The sequence below is a fragment of the Phyllopteryx taeniolatus genome, chromosome 3, assembly GCF_024500385.1.
Source record: "Phyllopteryx taeniolatus isolate TA_2022b chromosome 3, UOR_Ptae_1.2, whole genome shotgun sequence".
Taxonomy (NCBI): Eukaryota; Metazoa; Chordata; class Actinopteri; order Syngnathiformes; family Syngnathidae; genus Phyllopteryx; species Phyllopteryx taeniolatus.
Window position 1 is genome coordinate 26,563,954 of NC_084504.1, and position 24,715 is coordinate 26,588,668.

The 24,715-nt window shown below is 38.8% G+C and overlaps 2 protein-coding genes across 3 annotated transcripts in view; both read left to right on the forward strand.

Annotated features, from left to right (window-relative positions):
• Positions 1-1,044: 1,044 nt before the first annotated feature.
• Positions 1,045-22,008, forward strand: LOC133475306 (excitatory amino acid transporter 1-like). The gene is made up of 10 exons (XM_061767963.1): positions 1,045-1,261; positions 2,340-2,540; positions 4,917-5,054; positions 11,803-12,007; positions 12,330-12,372; positions 13,664-13,932; positions 14,546-14,779; positions 14,847-15,041; positions 15,712-15,846; positions 16,952-22,008. The coding sequence occupies exons 2-10, from the start codon at positions 2,357-2,359 to the stop codon at positions 17,160-17,162; spliced, it is 1,614 nt and encodes a 537-aa protein (XP_061623947.1). The 5' UTR covers positions 1,045-1,261; positions 2,340-2,356; the 3' UTR covers positions 17,163-22,008.
• Positions 22,009-22,627: 619 nt separating this feature from the next.
• Positions 22,628-24,715, forward strand: part of nipbla (NIPBL cohesin loading factor a) — a 44,076-nt gene continuing 41,988 nt past the window's right edge. Inside the window, exon 1 of one of the 2 annotated variants that reach the window (XM_061767966.1) lies at positions 22,628-23,032. The gene's annotated coding sequence lies outside the window, so the exon portion shown is untranslated. The remainder of the gene's footprint in view (positions 23,033-24,715) is intronic. The other variant, XM_061767967.1, reaches the window with a different exon arrangement.

Consider the following 24,715-nt stretch of genomic DNA (forward strand, 5'->3'; position numbering starts at 1 on the left):
ATTTAGCATCTTTAAATACAGCGGAAATGCCTTGTATTTGTAGTCTTTGTCTTGCTTACTGAGCTCCATCACGCACTTTTTTTGGGCAGCTAAGGGGTCCTTGGATAGACGTGTTGAGTTTATTGGTGGCAATTATTGTTTTCATTTACACAAATTATTGTAGGATTATTTTCTGCTACAGAAACGCAAATGAATATGTTGCGTTAGCGTTTTACAAATGCGAGACAAGGGGCCGCGCTCTGCCAACTGCTAGGTCAAATGAATCGTTTCCTCTGTCATTTCTGCTACATCATTTTCAGTATCCCACCAAGTGAGCAAGTCACAATATCGCCGGCCAATGCGAAATATAAAGAAGCAAATACTGAAAAATACTGCTACTAAGATGTTAGAGGAGCTGATAGGCTTAATTAGCATTGTGTCATCTCCTCCAGTAGATTAGGTGAAAAGGATTTTTTTTTTAAAAAGACAAAAAGTTACGCATTGCAGCTTTAAAGTGTCATGGATTTCAATGACATCCACAAGTGTCAGGTAAAATCCATTTTCATGAATTTCAAGCCGGCCTCAGATGTCGGTGAATCATGCCACTTTGGTGTTTTAACATCCATTCCCAGTTTATGGGCATTGGGTCTGCCAAAAGTCTGGATAGGACAATCCGCTGGATGAAAAACGTCTAAGTGCAGGATCGTAAAAAAGGATTTGAGGAGATGATGGTCCTGAGTGAGTGTTGGGAATGTGCCTATACAATAAATATAAAAGAATATACATCCAAATAAAAAAATAACTCTAATGGGAATTCAATTCCATCTGTTAAGAGACCCTCTCCTCCTCTCTGCAGGAATCCGCAATAAGTCCCAATTTATCAGGTATGACAAAAACTTTCAGAGAGGCAAACAAGACGGTCCTTTCTCTTCTTTGTTGCTCGGCAAAGCTCATTATTCTTACTCCCCGCCGCTCCCCCAATCAACCCCTCCTCTACCTTGACCCCCCCCTCCCCTCCCCTCCTCCGGCGAGGCAACAACTGTGACTTGTGTGGCACCGCCTCCATTCTCTCTCACTGGCTCTTTCATTCACTTAGCTCCCACTTCACTCTCTTTTCTGCCTCTCCTCTCGCGTCCCACTCCTCATTGCTGCAAACTCACCACCAAAGAGCAACCCTGTGACAACTAACGACCTAACTCCCCCCTCCCCCCCCCCCACCTCATCATCCACATACTGACTTAGCTTTAAACCCACCAACAAAGGAAGTGTGTCAAGTCTCAAGGTACGGAAGCAATTTTTCTATCATTTTACATGTTGTGCGGCCCTCTGGCTAAACTACATGCGTGTGCGTGTGCGTGTGTGCGGGACGCGTGGTGGACGTGCTGCGGTTTGAGGAAGTGTTCCGTCACAGATGTTCCGCATGCCACACGGGTACCCATTCAATGCGCTTTAAAGAGCTTTTGTTCCGCATGCCACATGGGCACCCATTCAATGCGTTTTAAAGAGCGTCCTACATTTGATGGGGTGACATTTGTTCAGAAAAGTTGGACTTTTGATGGATTTTTAGAAAGTAGAATCTTCGGCAGACTGCAAAGCAAAGGGTGGGGAACTTTTTACTCTCATGGTTGGTAATGTCCGGAGGAAAAAATGATGCAACATTTTTTGAGGACTCCTTTTAACAGTTCCTGAGTATTAGTTTTTCAAATAACATGGCGGGCCGGTTCACATGCTCTGGCAGGCCATATAGGGCTCACTGGCTATAGGTTGCCGGCCCCTGATGTATACAATGGGAAACTTAAGGTTTTACATAAGCATAGTAGTAGTAGTAGCACACATGAACAGGAATATACAAAATAAAAATAAAAACATGAGCACAATAGCCTATAGGTGCTGCTGTTTTGGTGAGCAACAGATTTCAAATGCAAAAAAAAAAAAAAAGCACTCAAAAATCGTGAACAAATATTAGACACATTGTTCAAAAAACGTGAGATGACAATTACACAAATATTAGACAAAAATACAAAAATGGTAGAAACAACACAAACAATACAAAAAGATGAGATAAAAGAAAAAATATGATACAAATAAAATACAAAAAATGTTAAATGAGAAATATAACAATATTAAACAAAATACACATGGTAGAAAACAATCCAAAAGTATTTGATGAAGTACATAAAGGTAGACACATCACTGTGGAGCAGCCGTATATCAGGGTCTACTGTGGCACTAATCGTCATTAAAGATGTCATCTGTGCATAAGATTATGTTTCATACTGCACAGGGAACTGTTTTACAACATACAGTAATCAATCTGAGACACTGACTACGATCTGCCTTTGACGTTTGCTACCTTTCAGATCCAAAGATATCCGCCATGACACAGCTCAACGGGGAGGATTCGCAGAGAGCCAGACGAGGCCTCCGGCAGATCCAGGCCGGCATCCAGTCCCGCTCGCTGCTGGCCAGGAAGAGAGTGTCGAACATCAGCAAGAAAGCTGTAAAGGGCTTTTTCATAAGAAACGCCTTCGTCATATTCACCGTAGCAGCGGTCATCATCGGTGAGTTTACGTTAAATTTATTTTAGTACCCTTGTAAGAAGTGTAAATTATTATTATTATGATTATTTTAATCTCCATACTGGAGGCCATGAACGGAAAGGAGACAAGTTCTGGACTCCTCTTACAATAAAAGTCATTTAATTCCAAGATTTCAAAATTTGCTGCTGAAGGAAATATCAGATATAGAACTTTTTCCATCTCAAAACCTTTAAATACTGTACAGTTATCAATTTATTTAACATTTTCTTGCCATTTAAAAGTGTAAAAACAAGCATTACTGGAACTAGTAATCCGCTTTTTAGTTATATTAACATCATTACCATTTTTCTCATTGGAATATCATCACTGACTGGGAAAGATTTTTTAAAAATACCTTAAAGAACACAAACAACTGTTTGAAAATATAAATTGGAGGCCAAGGGATCAAGGGAGAACAGGTTGTGGATTCTTTCTAGCATCCATCCGTCCATCCATTTTCTGAGCCGCTTATCCTCACAAGGGTCGCTTATTTAAAAAAAAAAAAAAAAAAAGGTTTATTAAACATTCAGGTCAAATTTTGAGTTGTTTGACTGCAGAATTGTTCTGAGGGTTCACTGTATTTTTTGTTTCGTCATGTGGGGAATCATATTTGACAGCCTATTTCCAACATCAGTGATTTCTTTCACATTTTTATCCAAGGTTTGGACTGATGATAATTAAATAAAGAAAGTGGTGGCCAAAATCATGAAAAATGGCACCTTTGAAACAAAATGGACGACTAGCTGACCGTTTCCCAGCATAGCTTCTTAATCGATTTTTGTGCGTTCTGCCATGATGAACATGAATTTCCTGTCAAACCGTCACAGTGGTGCTGCATGCAGCGGTTTTTAAATGTTTCGTGGTTCATGGCGAAGCATCAAACTTTGCTGCCAAACTATGATGAAAATTCACAAATTTCACAATTAAACTTTGTACATCTGTCTAAGTATGCCCCGTTGAAATTTGATAGTGATCAGCTGAATTCCCTCGAAGGAGTTCCTTCAGATAGAACCCTCGAAAATATCAGAAATGCAGAAAAATGGCACTTTCAAACCAAAATGTGCGTTTCACAGTCCTGTCACGATCAACTGGCGTGCTGGATTTGGTGTCATTTGGCCAAACTGGTGCCGGATTATATTTTCTACAACTCAAAAATAACACAAAAAAACCCCAGCATATATGTTCTTTACTGATTTTCATGCGTCCTGTCATGATGAACATGCACACCGGATTCAGTGTCAGTGTGTATGTACACCAGCTGTCTTGGAAATAAATAGAAACAAAACCAAATTTAAACCCACTTGGACCTCACCCGACCCCTGTGGCTGACATTCGAACATTTTGGAATTAACCTTTGAACTGTGGTGTGGCAGGAAGTCTGACGGTGGCCCACTCACACGCGCCACATTTGTAGCCCTGCTAGAGTTACAGCGCACTTGTGAGTCAACCACCGAGTAGCTTCTGTGAGTTCTACTTCAACGAGACCACATTGCAGTGACGCACATCACAAGAAAAGCATCTGCATCCATTTTCAATTAAAGAATCTCATGGCTTAATCTGCAATTCTTCTTTGGCTCATGTACCAATCCTGGACAAGGTTTTGTCCAAATCCGTTGTGAACATTTTTGCCTACTAATGTGAATGAGTGAACTCGAACTAACAAGAACAATTGTGTACATTTTTGTGTATAGCTACAGCTAGTTAACTAAAAAAGTAAGAAACTAACTTAATCACAACATACATGTCCCTCTTAGCTTGTTAATGAATGAACTAACACTAAAGCTAAGTGGGTACTGTTAAATAACTAACTAGAATGAAACCAAGCAAAACCTTCTAATCATGCTAATTAACGAGCAAACTCAAGAACTAACTAGGCAACTGACTAATAAACTAGTTAACTATCTAGCTAGCTATAGTAGCTAATAACCGCAATGAAACATACAGAGCCCTATTAAGTCACCTAACTAGCGAGCTAACTAACGATGGTGAAACATTTGCCGTACAACCCTCTAAACCTGTTAACAAATTAACTAACTACATGAATAGAAACATACAAAACGATCAATCTTTCACTCAGCACCATCAAAAGGAACCAGCAAACGAACTCAATTCAACGAAAAACTGGATGCTTAACCCTCTAATCTTGCTAACAGACAAACAAACGAATGAGTAAAACTGCCTTTTAACTAACTAACTAACTGACTGACTGACTGACTATATCTGCTGTTGAATACGCAACCCTCTAATCTTGCTAGCAAACAAGCAAACTAGCGAGTCAAGTACTGTAACTATAACATTCTGTAATTGTGTTCCATACCTAAAAATGGAATATTGACTTTTAACGTGACATATGCGCAGGTATCATTCTGGGGTTTGGCCTGCGGCCGTACAACATGTCCTACCGCGACGTCAAGTTCTTCTCTTTCCCTGGAGAGCTGCTAATGAGGATGCTGCAGATGCTGGTGCTGCCCCTGCTCGTGTCCAGCCTCATTACGGGTCAGTTATCATCATTAGAAATGGTCAAATACACACCACAAATACTATATTGTACCCACTTGCCTTCCCGCATCACAGATCAAATGAAACGGATACTATTGTTAGTTTCAACTTTGCTATCAAAGCACCCAAAATAGAAACATACAAAGAAGACACTTTTAAGCTGTGGCTTTTATTCTAAGTATGAATCAAATGACTTCATACAAATGTCTGCGCCATTTTACTCATTCAAACTGGGTCACCACAGAACATTAGGCTACATAGGCAAAAGTCGTGGGACAGGATGGATTAACCAATGTTTTAATCAATTCTTTATCTTAGTAAGCTTCCAATACAGTTTGGAGTTATTTCTCAATGGTGTGCAAAAGTGCATCAAACTAAACTGGAACCAAATGGCCACTTTGTTTAATCGTAAAAAATTGGAGTTGCTTGGCTCATAGGAGGTGTGCAAACATTACAAGCACAATTGGCAACAGAAAGTGTTACTTTCAGTAGTCCATACTAGTGATTGTGACTTGGACCAGAATGTTTCCATGTCTTCCATCAAGTGTTTTTAGGACACCGAGGGCGGATAAAAAAAACAAACAAACGGGATATGAACTCGTTATCGATTGAATGAGCAAACACACGACGAAGCTATTTTGCCCAGTCATGGTGTTTCTAACTGTCTTGTCGTTTGTTTTGACGTGCAGCAAACATATAGCGTGTGGCTGGGTCATTGAAAGGAGACGTAATTCCCTCATGCAGGGACACGGCACAGATAAGACAGGCGCCTTTGTGCTGTGCATCGAGTGGAACATTAGCATTCTGTGACATCATGTCATGTGACTACTGATACAACACGGGGGGAAATCAAAAACAACTCCAGTGTAAGGACAGTCTGTTTTTTCCCCATTGCAAATAATGTAAATATCATTAATCAGTCAAACTGTGGCCACCATAAAACACTTTATTAACTGTACGGGTTATGACCACCGTACTAATATAATAATAATGACCGTACGGGTAATGATGAGTCATGTTTCATCACATTTTAAAATCTTTAAGAAGTTAACCAATGTTAAACATAAAACCAACACAATGCTTTGTTTTAAAACATAAAAACAGTACAACTTGAACAAGGCATTTTGTAAAGATGACGTGATATTTTTTTTTCTCTAAAATTCTTGTCATACAATTGAAAAAAAGAAGTTAACCACTGTAAAATGGAGAAAAACAAAATCGCTTTGCTTTAACTTAAGATGCAAAAACAAAACATGACTGAAGGCAAAAGCAGAGGTGAGTCTGTTATTTCATTTAATTATTATTTTTTTTACATTAGCTGTCATATAAGTGTAAAAAGTTAACCACTGTAAAATAATAAAAAAAAAAAAGAGCAAAACACTTTGCCCTAACTTGGGATCTAAAAACAAAACATGAACAAAGCAAAAGCTTAAGCAAGTTACGCTTTATGCCTGGATCAGACTACAAGACAAATTTGGTCTTGCACGATTGCACTGTCAGACTACTAACTAACTAACAAACTAGTTAGATGTGCTTTTTATTGTTTAAATATTCATGTACCATAATAGGACACACCGGGGCAAGAAAACACACTTGTCAGTCACACATTCTAATACAGTATTTTTGCTCATATATAAAATACGCAGGTTTGGTCAGGTTCTACAAAGTTTGGTTACCAGGACCACTTCTTGTGCCCCCAACTTCAACTTTCCCCTCTCTATAGAGGGGCCTGCATTTTTATTTGTACCCCCCACCAACCTTGCAACACCACCTCTCCTTAAACCTTGCCTCTTTCATTCTTTTGAGTGGAATAAATTAGTGAGGCTGCGTTTGTTGTTTCCCTGACGACAGGTCAGGGATCATTTTGTGTGTGTCTGTGTGTGTGTGTGTGTGCAGACTAGTCGACAAGTTTTCCCAGGCTTGTCAGCAAAGGGATATGAAGGAGAGGCAGGAGAAAGGGCACAGTGAAGGGCACTCAACTCCCCTTGGGTAACGACAGAGCGAGGAAGTGAAACGTTTTATGGCATACAGCAATTGTATTAAAAGACATCAAGGCACAAAAATGACTGACATGTTGCTGTTAAAAAGCTATATTTTGTCACAAAAAAAGTTTTATTTTTGTAATCATTTCCAAACTGATTGAAGTTGTATGGTTTTGATATTTTGTTTTCATAAAAGTCCTTGGCTTTTTAAATTGACACAGGAAATATGTCCACAAACGTGGTCGAAATCATTTTTAACGCCACCCGGAAATATTTCCACAATGATGGCCGACATGCTGCACCGAAGACTTTATTTTGCCTCCAAAATGTTACATTTTGTCATTATTTCAACAGTTGTGAGTTAGGCTTAGATCATTTTATAACTTTGATATTACTATTATATTTTATTTTTCCATATTTCTTTTAGGCTTTACACGATCAGGATTTTTGGGACCGATCAGCGAGTTTAAAAAACGATCACCGGTCACCGATCCGATCACAAGATGGAGGAGTGTGTCTATTTAAATGACCTGTTCATTTACTGTATATACTTAATTGCTCCAAAAACTTTATTTACAATAAGTAATGTATCTTTGTTCCTCTATTTATGCCAGTGAGGCATAGTGACAGAGAACAAATGAATGGTCTTTTATTAGACGACAGGAAGTAAATACAGTAATTAATGTATCCCCTTTTCGTGACATTTTTGTTTGTTGGTGTTCCGTGAGATTTTTCAATTGTAAAATATGTTCCTTGGCTCCATAAAGGTTGGAAATCACTGCTCTCGTCAGATCGTGTATTCTAATCAGTCAGGTCAAACCAACATTACCTGACAGAAATAATGAGTGCTAATTTACTGTAATTAAATTACTTTATTTTTAATTAAATGACTTCACCCACACCGAAACTTTAGAGGATGATTCGACAGAACGGCGGCATGTTTACGTCCAACCGATCGTGGTACCACTAGCTTGCTAGGCTACATAACATTTTATTGCCTGCTTGTGAGCGGCATCGTATTAAAAGTTCGTGAACATACCTCAAGCAAGCCTGAAACGAACGTCCGCTCCTGTCCTGAGCACCGGTGACCACCAACACACGTTTTTCTCTATTTTGTCCTTATAATATAGTCGGCTCCCTCCACTCTTGTTGCCGTCGCCACGGTAACGATTGCATTTGAGTTGACAAGATAAAGCCCAATGATCGTAAAAAACGGGATGCGGCGGTATCTGAATACAAGATTTTATTGCGGTAGTCTGACATACTGCAATCGTGAAAGAGCAAATTTGTCTTGTAGTCTGATCCGGCATTACGTGTTGTCTGTCTCAGGTGTGTTGTCTGTCCCACATCGCCGACATGTTTTTTTTTAATAACTTCATTGGCCGTCAGATATTTACAGTACTACGTCAAAAGACACGCGACAAGGCTAAAAATAAACTCGCTTTTGGATTCAAAGATACTGTGCAGGTGGCAACGCGGAGTAAATGTCTTTTGTGTGATCGGATTGGCGAATTATGACATTAAAGCCGATCAGCATAAAATGCTAAATATCGGCCGATACTGATCAACCCGATAAAATTGGTGTAAAGTCAATTTTATTTATATATTGTAATTATTTCAAAAGCAGATAGGGCCTTTTATTTTCAAATCATTAAATAAATATGAAAAATGTACTTTTTAAAGTCATACTGAAAATATGCGCACGTATTATATATACTATGTAAATAAATATATATTAATAAAATATGCATTTACAGCATTTCCCCCTAAATTGAGGGGAAAATAAAATATTTTCAAAAAAGTCTGATATTTTTAAAGAACAAAGTTGTACATTTTAGAGGGAAGAAATATATTTTAGGAGACAAAAATCATACATTTTCTTTGTCTCAATTTTAGGTTAGCCCCAGATTAGGAGAGGAGAGAATCAAATAGCAGTCGTGTTGTGACAAAGAAAGTACAGTTAGTGCACACACACACGCGCGCACACACGCACGCACACACACACACACACACACACGCTGGTATACAAAGTGGCACCTATGAAAAGACGACATCAATCAATCAGGTCACGACAAAAGGCCTATTTTGCCTGTTCCTGCTCTGAATGAACGTAAAGGCCATAATGGGAAGTAACACTTTGAAATTACGTAGTTCCCTTTTCTTCTCTAATCCACACCCGCACTATTTCTGTGCCCGCAGGCGTAGTCTTTTGAATGCTGTCACAACTATGGAAGACAGTTAAAATCAGGTTTAGTGCTCCATTGACTGCAGCGGTCATAAACCTTGTTTAAACATTGTCTTTTCAGGGCGAAAAATAATTCTTACTGGAACATCATGGTCTAAAACCAAATACAAATCTCATAGGAACTGTTATGAAAAAGCCTACGAATAACAAATGACATTCAATGAAAAAAAAAATAATCATAATTTTAAGGAAAAAAGGTATTAGTGTTTCAGTAAAAAGTTATATATTTTGGAAAAAAAAGTTGTATATTTTTAGGGAAAAAAACTTACTATCTGAGAAAAAGGTGTAATCTTTTTCTGAAAAATTTATATTTATTGCATTTTTCTGAAATAAGTATTTTTAGGGGAAACATTTAAATATATATTTGGAGAAAAAAGCAAGGGGGTACAATCATATATTTTCTTAGTCGCAATCATTGCCTAAGATGAAATGAAATGAAATGTAAACCTTTATTTAGATCTTGAGAAATCATTGATGGCAAACCCTCATTTTCAATGGTGTCGAAAATACACAATAGGATGGATTAAACTGTGGAGTCTGGCAGTCTGAAAGATGATTCTATCTACATTGTGTGGAGACAGCGTCTTTAATGGGAATTCATGCGGTCACTCCACAATGTTCTGTGCGTCAGATGCCAACCCATGCTTTTTCTTAGCTCAAACAAAGTCGGTCAAGGTCAGCGTCTTAATCATGAACTGGCATCTCTGCATGCAAAGCAGTCACACCTGGCTTCCTTTTGGGGCATACATTTGAATAAATCACTTGGGAAAGATGCACCATTTAAGGCGGCTGCTCTGAGCTCTTTCAAACTGTGAGCGCCATTTAAAATGTACAAAAAGTATAGCGGATATGATCGTTCCTTGGGTACTGTCCAGTAGGTGTTGTTTACGTGCCCGCATAGATCAGAGACGGATTGTATTTCTTACTGCGCTTTGTTCCTTGTAAAATAGTTGAGCAGATTATAGGGATGGGTGTATTCCATCTATAATTACACCGCCCTTTTTCCCAGGCTTACTTTCTGCTCGCGGCGGCACACAACTTTATTTACATGGTTGTCTACGTATGTACGCACTGTGTTAATCATTAACTGCAACTCGTTTTGATATACGTCCACTCTCTCAAAAACTGCCTTGGAGAAAGAGTTGCTGAGTTGTTGATACTCTGCAGTAGTGCCTCCTTAAGGAAGTAGTATGTGCAGGAACTCTCCTCATGCAAACAATCGTAATGTCAAGCATAAAATACCTCGTAAGTTGGATAGTTTGGAGAGAGAAAAAAGACATACGGTTGTGTATGTTCAACACAAAAAATGTTTGAGGAAAATTCATATTTTTGAGAATATTTTTTAAATATTTACAAGTAAAAAAGAGTCAGACATTCAAGAAAAGGTTGTATATTTACCACTAAAATATGTATATTTTCTAGAAGAAAATAAAAGTTGTATGGGTTTTTTTTTTTCCGAAAAGGTAAAAGTTTTTTTAGAGAAAAGTCTTGTATTTTTTAGGAAAAAAGTTATATATTTTAAATATTTTTGGGAGGATAAAAATGTGTCTTTTTGTGAAAAAAAAAATAATAATTTTTTTTTAGGGAAAAAGTAGTCAATGATGGCTGGGGACCAATTCCGCGTGTACACCACCTCTAGCCCAACATTTTTGAGAAATTAAGTTGGATATTTTTAGGGGGAAAAAAGTCCTATATTTTCAAGAGAAAAGTTCTGTATTTTTTAGGGAAAATGTTATATATTTTCAAGAATTTGGGGGAAGAAAAAAAGTCTACTTTCAAGAAAAAAAATATTTTTTCAAGTTGTGGGTTTTTGAGAAAAGAAAATATTTTTGAGAAAAAGATTGGTACATACCTGGGGCAAAAGTAAAAAAAAAAAAAAAGATTCTAGCATATATATATATATATATATATATATATGTATATATATATTTATAGTATTATACATATTATATTTGTGTGTTTGTTTGTTTGTTGAAGGAAAACAACTCTATTTTAAAAGGAAAAGGTTGTATATTTCTGACCATTTTTTCTATATATTTTTTTTTAAAAAAGGTCTAATTTCAAAGAAAAAGTTATATATTTCTGAGAAAATATTTTAAGATTTTTGTGAAAAACGTGGATATTCAAGAGAAAAGTTATGATTTATCCTAGAGTTTTGTACTTTTATTCTTCCAAAAACTTATTTGTTTCTGAATTTGTAAATGTGTTTCACAGCATGCAAATTGGTGTACAGTTTTGTAATTTTGTTTGTATTTTCTGTCACATGGAACTTGTAAAGCCAAAGCCAGAGCTTATCGAGAAAGTTTAAAAAAATTCTGGAGCAAAAACTGATTTACAGAACATAAAATGACAATATACTGTATGTCGTTGAATACTGTTATTATAAAAATCCGTTTGTACCAATAAAGGCCTTCTCTTTAATGAACACCTCACCTTGAATAAGCACTTAGAGCCAGGAAATACACTATTATTGGGGGATGGAATTCCAATTGAAAATGTATGACTTTTCTGATTTCAGGCATGGCCGCACTAGACAGCCGCGCATCGGGTAAAATGGGCATGAGGGCGGTGGTCTACTACACCACCACAACGGTCATTGCCGTGTTCATTGGCATCGTCATGGTGCTCATCATCCACCCTGGTAAAGGCTCCAAGGACGAGTTCACCAATCAGCAGCAAATCGAGCGTGTTAGCCCCGCTGACGCCTTTCTGGACCTTATCAGGTATAGACCTTGTCATGACGTTTGTAAATAATAAGTGCCAGGGGACTTCCAGGTGGCAGAAACAGATTGACTAACACTGACTTGAACTGAAAACCATGACAAAAACTTGTGTTTCGAGTTGCGCCTTGAAATATACCACAAAAGGTTTAAGTTGAATGTATGAATAATGCAAGACGACTGGATCTTGCCATTTTTTTTATACTGGGGCTATTTCTCAGAGGATGATGTAAGACGACTGGCTGGACTGTACCATTTTTTACTTGGGGCAGGGGGTGTAATTCTTCCATCCATGACTCAAACAAAAGTATGTGCTGTTTTGCAGGAACATGTTCCCTCCAAACCTTGTGGAAGCGTGCACCAAACAGGTAACTGTTACTCAAAGATGGTCTTTTCACTCTGTCCTATTACTTATAAAAAAGTATTATTGAATTTAGTTAATTTATCTTAATTGATTACTTAGAGTTCCCGGTTGCATTAATAACTATATACTTGATACACTCTATATGAATAAAAACAACAACCCAAATCTTTAATTAATTCAGTTGTGATTATGTGCGCACACACACACACACACACCTATACATACATATGTGTGTGTATATATATATATATATATATATATATATATATGTGTGTATATATGTATATATATATATGTGTGTATATATGTATATATATATATGTGTATATAAATGTGTATATATGTGTGTATATATATATATATATATATATATATGTGTGTATATATATATGTGTATATATATATACATATATATATATGTGTGTGTATATATATATATATATATACATATATATATATAGCTGCCATGTACATGTGTGTATATATATATATATATATATATATATATATAACTGCACATTATGCACACCTGCACCCTCCAATGAGATCCAATATTACAAAATCTACATTTACAGAGATGATAATACTCCATTTACATTGATGTATTTGAAGACGATTATACTGTGCATCTTGCAAATACTGTGTTGAGTACACCCTTTCCAATGTCGCGGTAAGATCCATTTACTGGTTTATGGTTGTTATCACACTTTTGCTCTTTTCCAACACTGGTACTTACAAAAGACAAAAGTCGTACATTCTTAAGTTGTATGTTTCCGTGACAAAAGTGGTATATTTTCAAGATTAAGTAAGTATAAGTATAAAAACGTAGATTTTTTTTGTGGAAAAAAAGTAGTCTATTTTTTCGGGAAAGGACAATTGTGAGGCAACAAATATATTTTGTCGAAAAAAACCGTTTTGTATTGGATCTCATTAGATTGTGCACTAATGTTGTGGCTAATGAGCATGAACTGAAATGATGTGTTTTGCTGCATCTTCGTGTGATTGCATGAGTAGATTAGATGAGTAGAGTAGCTAGAATAGCTGTGCACTAATGCAAATGTATTGTGTTCATACTTCCACCATATCATGAATGAAGACGCGCGTGTTGTACCTCTATGTCTGGAAATGTTTGTTCCATATGCTTTTCTTTACAGATGTAGTCATTTCACTAGAGTCATATCCCGAGGATCGTCAAGGCACTGTGAATATATGGCAAGCTATTAAATTGCCACTGCATTGCTACCAGCGTGGCTAAAAGCTTCACCGGCTAACCTTTAGGCTCTCGCTTTTTTCAGTTCAAGACGCAGTACGCCAAGAGGGTGGTCCACGTCAAAGTAACGGTCAACGAGTCGGTGTTCCTGCTCAACGGGAGTCAGGTGATGGCAAGGGAGGAGATGATCCCCGTACCGGGCGCCGTCAATGGGGTCAACGCGCTAGGCCTGGTGGTCTTTTCCATGTGCTTCGGGTTGATCATCGGGGGTATGAGGGACCAGGGACAGCCCCTGAGGGACTTCTTCGACTGTCTCAATGAGGCCATCATGAGGCTGGTGGCCATCATCATGTGGTATGTCCAAACTAAATTACCCAATGTCACTTAGAGTAAGTGATCTGAAAATTATTATTTACTACAATTCTGCATCTTTGTTATCTATGCCAGCGACGTATAGTGACAGGAAGACCACTTAAATACTCATCTGCGAAATGGTAGATGGTAGTATTGTGACTTGACTTGACCGAGACTTGCCTGAGACCAGAACTCACGGAGACCAAGACAAGACCAAGACTTTTGGGAGTCGAGACCGAGTCAAACCAAGACCGAGACAACCGAGATAAGACCAAGACCGAGACAAGCCAAGACCAAGACTTAAAAAAGGCATTTTAAAAACCATGACAAGGTTGAACACTTAAAGAGCATTCTCTCTTTAATTATTCTCTTTCGGTTGTAAAAATGTCATTTTTACATAGCTTTTTATATTTTGTAACATTTTTGTGGTGAAAATAAAAATGATCTAATGAATTACTTATATGATTAATTATCTTTTCCTTTCATGAATGCTATATGTTATTTAGATTAGCCTTTTGCCTGTGACATCTATTGTAGTCAAGAGGCGTAGCAACATAAAAACCAGAGTTGTCGAGAGGTGGAAAAACAAGCGGTTGTTCTTTCTTTGGTTCAGGTATGCCCCCATTGGTATCCTCTTCCTGATCGCGGGTAAAATCGTGGAAATGGACGACATCACTTCAATGGGCGGCCAGCTGGGAATGTACACGATCACCGTCGTCTGCGGCCTGCTAATTCACGCCATGGTGGTCTTGCCTACTCTCTACTTTGTGGTCACCCGGAAAAACCCCTTCGCCTTCATCGCCGGGCTGCTGCAGGCCCTCATCACGGCGCTCGGAACGTCCTCCAGGTTTGGGAACTATTGTGTCACAGTCACGCACAACCCGTATGCCCTAATCTGCTCATTTTTACCTTAGTTCGGCCACGTTGCCCATCACGTTCAAGTGCCTCGAGGAAAACAACAAAGTGGACAAGCGCGTGACCCGCTTTGTGCTCCCCGTTGGCGCCACCATCAACATGGACGGTACGGCCTTGTACGAAGCGCTGGCGGCCATCTTTATCGCTCAGGTGAACAACTACGACCTCAACTTTGGGCAGATTCTCACCATCAGGTAAGCGTCCGCACACACTATATTATCTCTACTGTCCAGTGCTTAGAAAATTGATTTGACCAGTGGTTCTCAATCTTTTTCCAACAAGTACCACCTAAAGAAACACTTACCGGTAGTTCTCCAAGTACCACCATGATGACCAACATTAAAATGCAAAAATGAGACAGGTTTTATTCCTGAAAAGTATATTTAATATTATTGTAAACCATTGTAACTTTATGTACAGTTTGAACATTTAATGCTGCTCACACTGCATTTGATTCAAATGCATTGCACATAAATGTTGAATACAAAAATTACATGAATCAAAGCTTAAAAACAAACAGTTCTTAAAGGTTAAATGCAAATGCATTGCATTACAAAGTCAAATACCGATAAACTCCACTTAAGCAGTGATACATAAGTTTACTTCTTGTTAAGTGCCTAATAACAAGGTAATAAATTGCATCATTGTATTTGCAGTGTAAATTAGACGTTTTAATCCTAAAATATTACTTTTTTAGGGATGCAGAGCATAGGAAAAGATTGGAAATATTTGGACGGGCTCAAGACTATCAGTTTTCGTGACCCTATTCACTGGTGTCGCCAATGCATGCTGGGAGGTCAATTTGAGTTCACCAGTTCACCAACAGATGACCATTAAAATGATTCCATCTATTTCCCTGTGCAGCATCACAGCCACAGCAGCCAGCATCGGAGCGGCCGGGATCCCCCAGGCGGGGCTGGTTACCATGGTGATAGTTCTCACGTCGGTGGGCCTACCCACTGATGACATCACACTCATCATCGCTGTTGATTGGTTTCTGTGAGTACTGTCTATGCCTTGTTGTCAAGACTTTTACTTTCACACATAGATCCCTCAAAACTGGGAGCATTTTCAGGCAATACAAAAAAAAAAAAAAGGGGCCTACAGTAGCATGCAAAGGGGTGGGTGGAGGGGGCGTTGGCATTGGGGGCATTCTCGGTCAGTGCCATTTATAGAGAAATAATGGATCAAGAATGGCGGCACGGTGGCCGACTGGTTAGCACATCTGCCTCACAGTTCTGAGGACTGTCTGCGAGGAGTTTGTATGTTCTCCCCGTGCCTCTGTGGGTTTTCTCCGGGTACTCTGGTTTCCTCCCACATCCCAAAAACATGCATGGTATGTTGATTGAAGACTCTAAATTGCCCGTAGTTTTGAATGGTTGTTTGTTTATATGTGCCCTGCGATTGGCTGGCGACCAGTTCAGGTTGTACCCAGCCTCTCGCCCAAAGATAGCTGTGATAGACTCCAGCACGCCTGCGACTCTCATGAGGATAAGCGATGCAGAAAATGGATGGATCAAGAAAAAAAGTTGGAAATCCTGGCTTACACAGGCAGTGTGAAAGGGGCTTCCGATAGTACAACCGAACGTGGATAATGATCGGGTTAGTCCCGCCGTTGCATGTCAGGTGCCGTTTATAGCCCTGAAAAAAGTGGAAAAATGCAAGCAGTGTAAAGCGAGCTGCTGATTATACTTCCGAAGGCGGAAAATTACCAGTCTGATTTCATCCCTTCATCCCCCCCCTCCCCATTTCATGTTGGTGAACTGCCTCGAGAACAGCCACATAGGAAAAAGACAGAAAAATTACAGCATTTCCAGGAAGTGTAAAATGGGCTTCTGAAACTGAGCTCCAAAGGCAGGATATTTTCCTCTTCATATGTTAACAGTTTTGAGTTGCAGTATAGCTATTTGAGGTAAGACATTCACTGCCATTGACGGCTTTAGAAGTCAAATGTCCATGTTAACTGGGAAGGTTGGCAGTTTCATAAAGACGATCTCAGTAAATTGATGATGAGAACAGTATGTTTGACAAACAATGCCTCTTTTTTATAAGCTTGAGTAAACAAATGGTTTCCTTGGTTGTGTCCTATTTGCGCTTGCCACAGGGACAGACTGCGCACCGTTACCAACGTCCTGGGAGACTCCATAGGCGCAGGCATCGTGGAGCATCTATCTCGCCACGAGTTGACCAAAGACCCGGAGGTGGCCCACTCGGCAGCAGCGGAGGAAGCAGGCAAGAAGCCCTACCGGCTCATCTGCCAGGAAAACGAGTACGAGAATGAGAGACCCGCCGTTGACAGCGAAACCAAAATGTAGCACAGTTTTGTTGTTCTTTTCTTTTTTAAAAAGTCAAAATATTTCACTTCCAAAATTTGACACTTCATCCCAAATGATCAAAGGGTGCAAACTTTTTGATAGAGACCGAGCCCTGCTACGAATAGCGGAAGAAAAAAAAAACAGGACTAAATGACACCCCGGAAAATGTTAATAATTGCTTACAAATCTAAAACTCATCTTACAACATTGCCCTTATTTGTTTTAATAAATAAATAAATAAAATAAATTACAGATGTAATTTGGGGGAGAAAATTCACCAAAAGTACACATGTACGTGGACATGCAACAACTCTTCATAACTTCTATTAACAACCCAGGCTAAACTTAGCCCCTCCCGAACACACAAAGATGTTTGTGGAGTTTATTTATATAGCCCGTAATCACAAAAGAGTCTCAAAGGCCCACAGTTGACAAAGATCGACTGAGGATAGGTTCCACAGAAAACTATGCTAATTTGTGAATAGTGAACCCCAAATAGGCAGGGGTTCCCTGTACTCTGTCACATGGCAGCTGTTTACCCAAACATTATTGGCATGGTTGCCATGTGCACCGTTTCTATCAAGCCATACACCTCCATAAGATAAGAGGTTTGTTTTTTTTTGTTTACATAAAATATGCTACAGAATGAACTCATTCATAGCAAACTCTCTACAAACCTTTACAGTACCAAATCCCACTTTTCCACTGCACAGTGCTGGTTCTAGTGGACACCCTAGAAAGAAAAAAAAATTCAATTAAAAAATATGGAGGAGAACAAGGGTTTCCTGTATTTACTCGTCAGTATCAGGAAGGACACAAATTTTACTCGAGGGCAGCTGCAGCAAAGTGGAGACTTCTGTGTATTACACTAAAGTGTCCAGAGCTAAGTCACAACTGCTGGCTAAGCTAACATTAGCATGTGTGATTACTTTTGTCATTTCTGTCCTGAGGGATTTAAGTCTGGTGATAGTATTGGTAGGTACCGTGCAGTGGAAACAGTTCATATAGGTCTGTTTATCTTCTGTCTTTTTTTAAAATACATGTTTACTCTTTTTAGAAGGACAGTGTTATTCACCAAGATTGAAGAGAAACGCATTTCCTAAAGTAACCCAGATAAATCCTGGCTGTGCAGTCATTTTCCTGGTGACGCATTATTGTTAAATGTTTTTGTTTTTTTCCTAGATACATGCCAGCTCTCTCTTGATAAAACTTTGCTGTCATATTTGCCCGTTATGCTACTAACGGGAGGCCTAATTACTATTAGCTATCACTATTAGCACCTAAGGTAACAATGCTAACAGTGTGGCGCTGCAATAGCCAGAGGACAAAGCGAAGGTTCCAAAATGTTCTGCATGTTGCATTTTTTTAACAATGGTGCCTTTATTAACAACATTCTCAACTGCGATGACCCATTTCTCCGACTGGAGTCCAGTACTCCTCTGAATCTAGCAGACCTACACAGATTGTTACCGGCTTTAATTGTATGCTTGCCACCCCACGCACCACAGTGGTGGTGCTCAGAGACAGTTACATCTTGAATACCATGCACATAGAGGACACTGTGAATAGCCTGGCTTCTTTGGGAGACCAAATAGGGCCACCTACTTTCAAGGTTTTTGCACAGGCGTGAGAGGCATTGTGAGATGAAGTTTTGAAGCTTTGTGCTATGCTTTTAGTTACTTTTATGTCACCCCAAATGCCCATTAACCCTCCTATTATGTTTGGTTCTTCGCGACACTGACAATACACTGACATATATTTTTTTCAATATTTAAGAAATATAAAAGAAAAATACTTTTTCCGATTAAACAAAAGAACAGGTCGATTTGACCTTCAGCATAACAGGAGGGCTAACAATTATAAGGAAACTCAAATAAAAAATTATCAGCCATGTTTTCAACCCAAAAATGTACTTTACCAAATCCCAATATTTGAATAACTTTATACATATTTGGTATTATTTTATACAATTCTGGCCCAAAAAAACCCAACTAAAAACTAAAAGCAAAATAAATAAAAAAAAAATACACAAGTTAAAACCACTATTTTATTTTATTTTCACTAAGTAATGTCTATAATTAGTAGAATTCATGGGATTACCATTTGTCTAATTTTCCTCACTTACTAAATGCAATTATTTTGTATTTTAACATCTATAAAATGCTGATAAAGTTAAGGTTTCTTTTTTTTTAGTTGTCTTAAATTTGTAGATTTTGTTCTTGATCTTATTTGTTTTGCATAACAGATTCTTAGCGACACCAACAATGTTCTTGGGTCAATATAACCCAGTGGATGTTTCATCATCAAAATAAAGTGAAAATAAATTTAAAAAATTAATCCAAATTCAAAACATTTTTATTAAAAATACAAGAAAAGGAAAAACCAAGGCCAGCAGACTAGGTTGAATCCTTTATTTGAATATATATTTTTTACTTTTAAGAAAATTATGTATACATACATCATAAAATGCAAACAATAAATAAATAAAATAAAGAAATAAATAACATATCAGGAAAGTTAACAGTCATAAGCAACCAAAATTTCTCAGCCAAATTTTGAATCCCCAAAAGTGTATTTAACAAATCATATTTTTAAAAATGTAGATACTATTATTTTTATGCAATTCCGCCCCCCCATATAATTAATAATGTAGATTTTTAAGATTCCATGATTATCATATTTTAACATAATTAAAATACTGATATAATTGCATTTTTAAAATTAAACTTAAATTTGTAGATTCTGTAATTGAACTAATTTGGTTTTGCACAACCCCAATTCCAATGAAGTTGGGACCTTGTGTTAAACATAAATAAAAACAGAATACAATGATTTGCAAATCATGTTCAACCTATATTTAATTGAATACGCTACAAAGACGATATTTAATGGTCAAACTGATAAACTTTATTCTTTTTACCAAATCATTAACTTAGAATTTTATGGCTGCAACACGTTCCAAAAAAGCTGGGACAGGTGGCAAAAAAGACTGAGAAAGTTTAGGAATGCTCATCAAATACCTGTTTGGAACATCCCACAGGTGAACAGGCTAATTGGGGACAGGTGGGTGCCATGATTGGGTATAAAAGGAGCTTCCCTGAATTGCTCAGTCATTCACAAGCAATGATGGGGCAAGGTTCACCTCTTTGTCAACAAGTGTGTGAGAAAATACTCGAACAGTTTAAGGACAATGTTCCTCAACCTACAATTGCAAGGAATTTAGGGATTTCATCATCTACAGTCCACAATATCAAAAGGTTCAGAGAATCTGGAGAAATCACTGCATGTAAGCGGCAAGGCCGAAATACAACATTGAATGCCCGTGACCTTCGATCCCTCAGGCGGCACTGCATCAAAAACCGACATCAATGTGTAAAGGATATCACCACATGGGCTCAGGAACACTTCAGAAAACCAATGTTAGTAAATACTGTTCGGCGCTACATCCCTAAGTGCAACTTGAAACTCTACTATGCAAAGCAAAAGCCATTTATCAACAACACCCAGAAATGCCGCCGGCTTCTCTGGGCCTGAGCTCATCTATGATGGACTGATGCAAAGTGGAAAAGTGTTCTGTGGTGCGACGAGTCCACATTTCAAATTTTTTTGGAAATTGTGGCTCTCGTGTCCTCCCGGCCAAAGAGGAAAAGAGCCATCCGGACTGTTATGGACGCAAAGTTCAAAAGCCAGCATCTGTGATGGTATGGGGCTGTGTTAGTTCCAATGGCATGGGTAATCTGTGAAGGCACCATTAATGCTGAAAGTTACATACAGGTTTTGGAGAAACCTATGCTGCCATCCAAGCAACGTCTTTTTCATGGACGCCCCTGCTTATTTCAGCAAGACAATGCCAAACCACATTCTGCATGCGTTACAAAAGCTTGGCTTTGTAGTAAAAGAGTGCGGGTGCTAGACTGGCCTGCCTACAGTCCAGGCCTGTCTCCCATTGAAAATGTGTGGCGCATTATGAAGCGTAAAATACGACATCGGAGACCCCGGACTGTTGAACAGCTGAAGCTGTACATCGAGCAAGAATGGGAAAGAATTCCACCTGCAAACCTTCAACAATTAGTGTCCTCAGTTCCCAAACGTTTATTGAAGGTTGTTAAAGGAAAAGGTGATGTAACACAGTGGTAAACATGACCCTGTCCCAGCTTTTTTGGAATGTGTTGCAGCCACAAAATTCAAAGTTAATTATTATTTGCTAATAAGAATAAAGTTTATCAGTTTGAACATTAAATATCTTTTCTTTGTAGTGTATTCAATTAAATATGGGTAAAACATGATTTGCAAATCATTGTGTTCTGTTTTAATTTATGCTTAACACAACGTCCCAATTTCATTGGAATTGGGGTTGTATAATAGATTGACAGTACGTACATAGATTTAAAGAGCAAGGTTTCCTGAACTGTTTTTTTTTATATATAATGCTGTAATCTATTATTGATCATCAATGGCAAAAGGGTTTTTTTGTTTCATTTTTATTGTCATACATTTAAGAGTTTGTGTATAGTATGTCTATGATATATTTTACTAGGTTCGGGTGATGGGAATGTGAGGGAAACCCTGTTATAGCGGATTATTCTGAATATAAGTGTACGTGTGTATAGGGACGTGTAGATAAATGTGTTCATTAACTGTAGTTAAATCGCAAAACATTACTTGATTATTTTTGTTACAAATCCTGTTACCAAATTCTATATGAAGTCGTGATGTAAAGAACCAAATCAATGGGATAGTTTATTTGTTTACAGTTGCTGCTGTGACGTACACAGGATGGAAATGTGTGTAGCTGTAGGTTGCATGATGTTTTTTTTTTTTTTAAATAAAAGAAACCAAAACTAAATGCCCACGTGTTGTTGTTTTGTTTAATGCATATCAAAATATGTTGTGAATCATTATCAAACCTTTAACTGAAAAAAATTGACTTTTTACAGTGGATTTTTGTTTAGTGCGAAATATCTTTCACATTGGTCATACACAGTATAATAAACAATAGAGATGCCCACACAAATTTTGGTGACGATTGATCGCAGTTTTCAGACATCAAGCTTTTTTACATTAAGCGTTTTAGACAGTCCGGGAATACAACCTCTGTCTTATTTTGGATAAAATATTTAGGTGTGTATGCGCCTCTATTTTAATGTTGCTGCTAGTGGTACATGGAGAGCCAATTACTGCATTTTTTGTTGTTGTTTTTTTGGGGTGGTACGTGGTGGGGGAAAATGACTAGCAATATGGGGAACTCTGCTTTGAAAAGGTCTGACAGAGAATGAGTTAACAGCGATGGTTCATCTATCCAATTCACTGTTTTATTCAAAGTGTGACTTCATCTCAACATAGGTGTGTGCTCTTATAAATTGCCTTAGAGCGCCCTCTGGCGCACTGCGAGCGAAACGTCGCGTGGTATTTCGTTTTGGCGCCGATGGAGGGAGTCATTCGTGAGATCTTTGCCCGAGTCAGACGGCGGCACTTCCGGTCGGCATTTTGTTCTACGAGAGGAGGAGAGCCTCTTTTGGACGATCGCAACAAATCGTCACATTTCTCCTTTTTACGCTCGGGGGGGGGGGAAGAAAAAAAACAATTGGCTCGCGCTCGTCGCCCGCGTCATCCGCGACGGCGAAGAAAGGACGTTCGCCTCGCCGATAAACGTGGAAATAATTCGGCCGCGAGTTGTGTGACGGAAGAAGAAGCGAACCGAGCCGACCCCGGATTATTGTTGATAGCTAGCGAGCTAGCCACCTAGCTCGAGCGGGGCTAGCTCGGCGAGCCAATCCGAGTTCCTTCTGGAGGAGAAGAAAGGGGGAGCTAGAGATACGGACACAAATCCAGCTAAAACATTCCCCTCCCTTTGGGCGCCACATCCGAAGGTAAATACACTCAGCTATGTGCCTTGTGCAGTCGACTTTTTCATCCAAAACGCACTTATAAACAAAAACAATAGTGTCGGGGGGGCGGGGGGGAAGGGGGGTACGGCGTCGGGAAGGGAACGCGGGGCTAGCCGCGTCAGCTATGGCTAGGTGTGTTTTCGCTCTTGCCCAGGCGCACGGCCTCGAAGCTGGGTGTCACTCGTCCAACCCCGGGGATTGGGCCGCTTGCCTCCGGGAGTTCCAATTCCCCCGTTTGCTCCCCAAACTCGGTTTAGCCTCCTCACATTTCAGCCTCGTCGATTGGCTTCCTTACCCCAGTCCTCGACTGCAGTGTTTAATATTACGCTAACTTCAAAACACCCGAAGATCGCCAGCGTTAGCAGAACCGAACAAGCCACTGAATCGTGGGAGAAAACCGACCCGCGGAGGGAGCTCTTTCCCACCGCGTTAGCATCGCGGCTAGCTCGGGGCTGCTGGATTCAGTCAACAACTCCGTGGAAGTAGTGTGGTGATGTTTTTTTTTTTTTTTTTTTTTAAACTGACACTCATCATCTAATTAGAACTATTCATTTAATCGTGTGCCAATTATTATGCGGCAATAAAATATTATTATTATTCATATGGTTTTGGTGTGGAGATGTGGATGATAGCCACGGTTCACGGTGCATCTGCTCCCCTTTTGTGCCGCCTCCCTGCCTGTCAGTCTCCCAGCTGTCAGCTTTAGCCCACACGTCCTCCTCCAGAGAAGGAGAACCCCAAAGACGTGCTACTACGAGTTCATGTTTACAACACCTCCCCTTACCCTCAATCTTCTCCGTTTTGTTGTTTTTTAGCGCTCCCGTCTCCTGAGCATTCACTTGGTCTCATAGCAATGGCAACACTGTTGTTGTTTGCCAAACTATTTGCATTTTATTGAAAGTCGTTCAGATATTTGCAAAAACATTACTTTTGGGGTATTTATACCAATATAGTGCAAGCTTGAAGGTCGAAACACTGTTCAATTTGTTCATTTTTCTGACAGGAAATTGCATTAATCAGTTCTGTGGTGAAACTGTCGCCATCTTAAAACCTTAAGAAAGGCAAAGGCATGTAACACGTGTAAAAACAAGTAATCAAGCGCAGTATAATAAAATAATAAAAGTCAAGTGAATCACCCTCTACCTATGCATAACATTCAATGAAGACGATGTAATGTATTTTAATATTCTTAAGTGTAAAAAACGTTATGCGATGATGTCTAGTGAAACTAAAGTTAAATTAATCACTCCTTCTTTATACTAGCGTTTTAGGAAGTCGTCTTGGTGCTTTTTAACATTCATAACGGTTCTACAAGTGGAAAAATAAGTTGACCGCTGCATAATAAAACCAAAAATGAAACTAGTAACCCCTTGATTACATCTAGGTCTACCATTTAAGGAAGTCAACTTCTCATATATTTTTATATTCCTGTCTTACAAGTGTAAAAGGGGGGGGTTGTGTAGTTAAAACAAAAAAGTATAATCAATCACTCCTGACTTTATGCAGTACACTTTTGAACACTTAATTGTCATACAAGTTTAGAAAAGAAACGTTACGCACTGTATGAAAAAACTAAAGTAAGTTTCTTACAAATATTAACTAACTATGACTTCACTACTGCATTAGCACAGGTAAACAATAGACTACGGCGCTTTTTGACTGCAG

Excerpts from the sequence above, each read along its gene's own strand:
- LOC133475306 (XM_061767963.1), top strand. The coding sequence starts at position 2,357 with ATGACACAGCTCAACGGGGAGGATTCGCAGAGAGCCAGACGAGGCCTC. Across the intron at positions 13,933-14,545 it reads CTGGTGGCCATCATCATGTG|GTATGCCCCCATTGGTATCC; the intron begins GTATGTCCAAAC and ends TCTTTGGTTCAG. Across the intron at positions 15,042-15,711 it reads GGGCAGATTCTCACCATCAG|CATCACAGCCACAGCAGCCA; the intron begins GTAAGCGTCCGC and ends TTCCCTGTGCAG.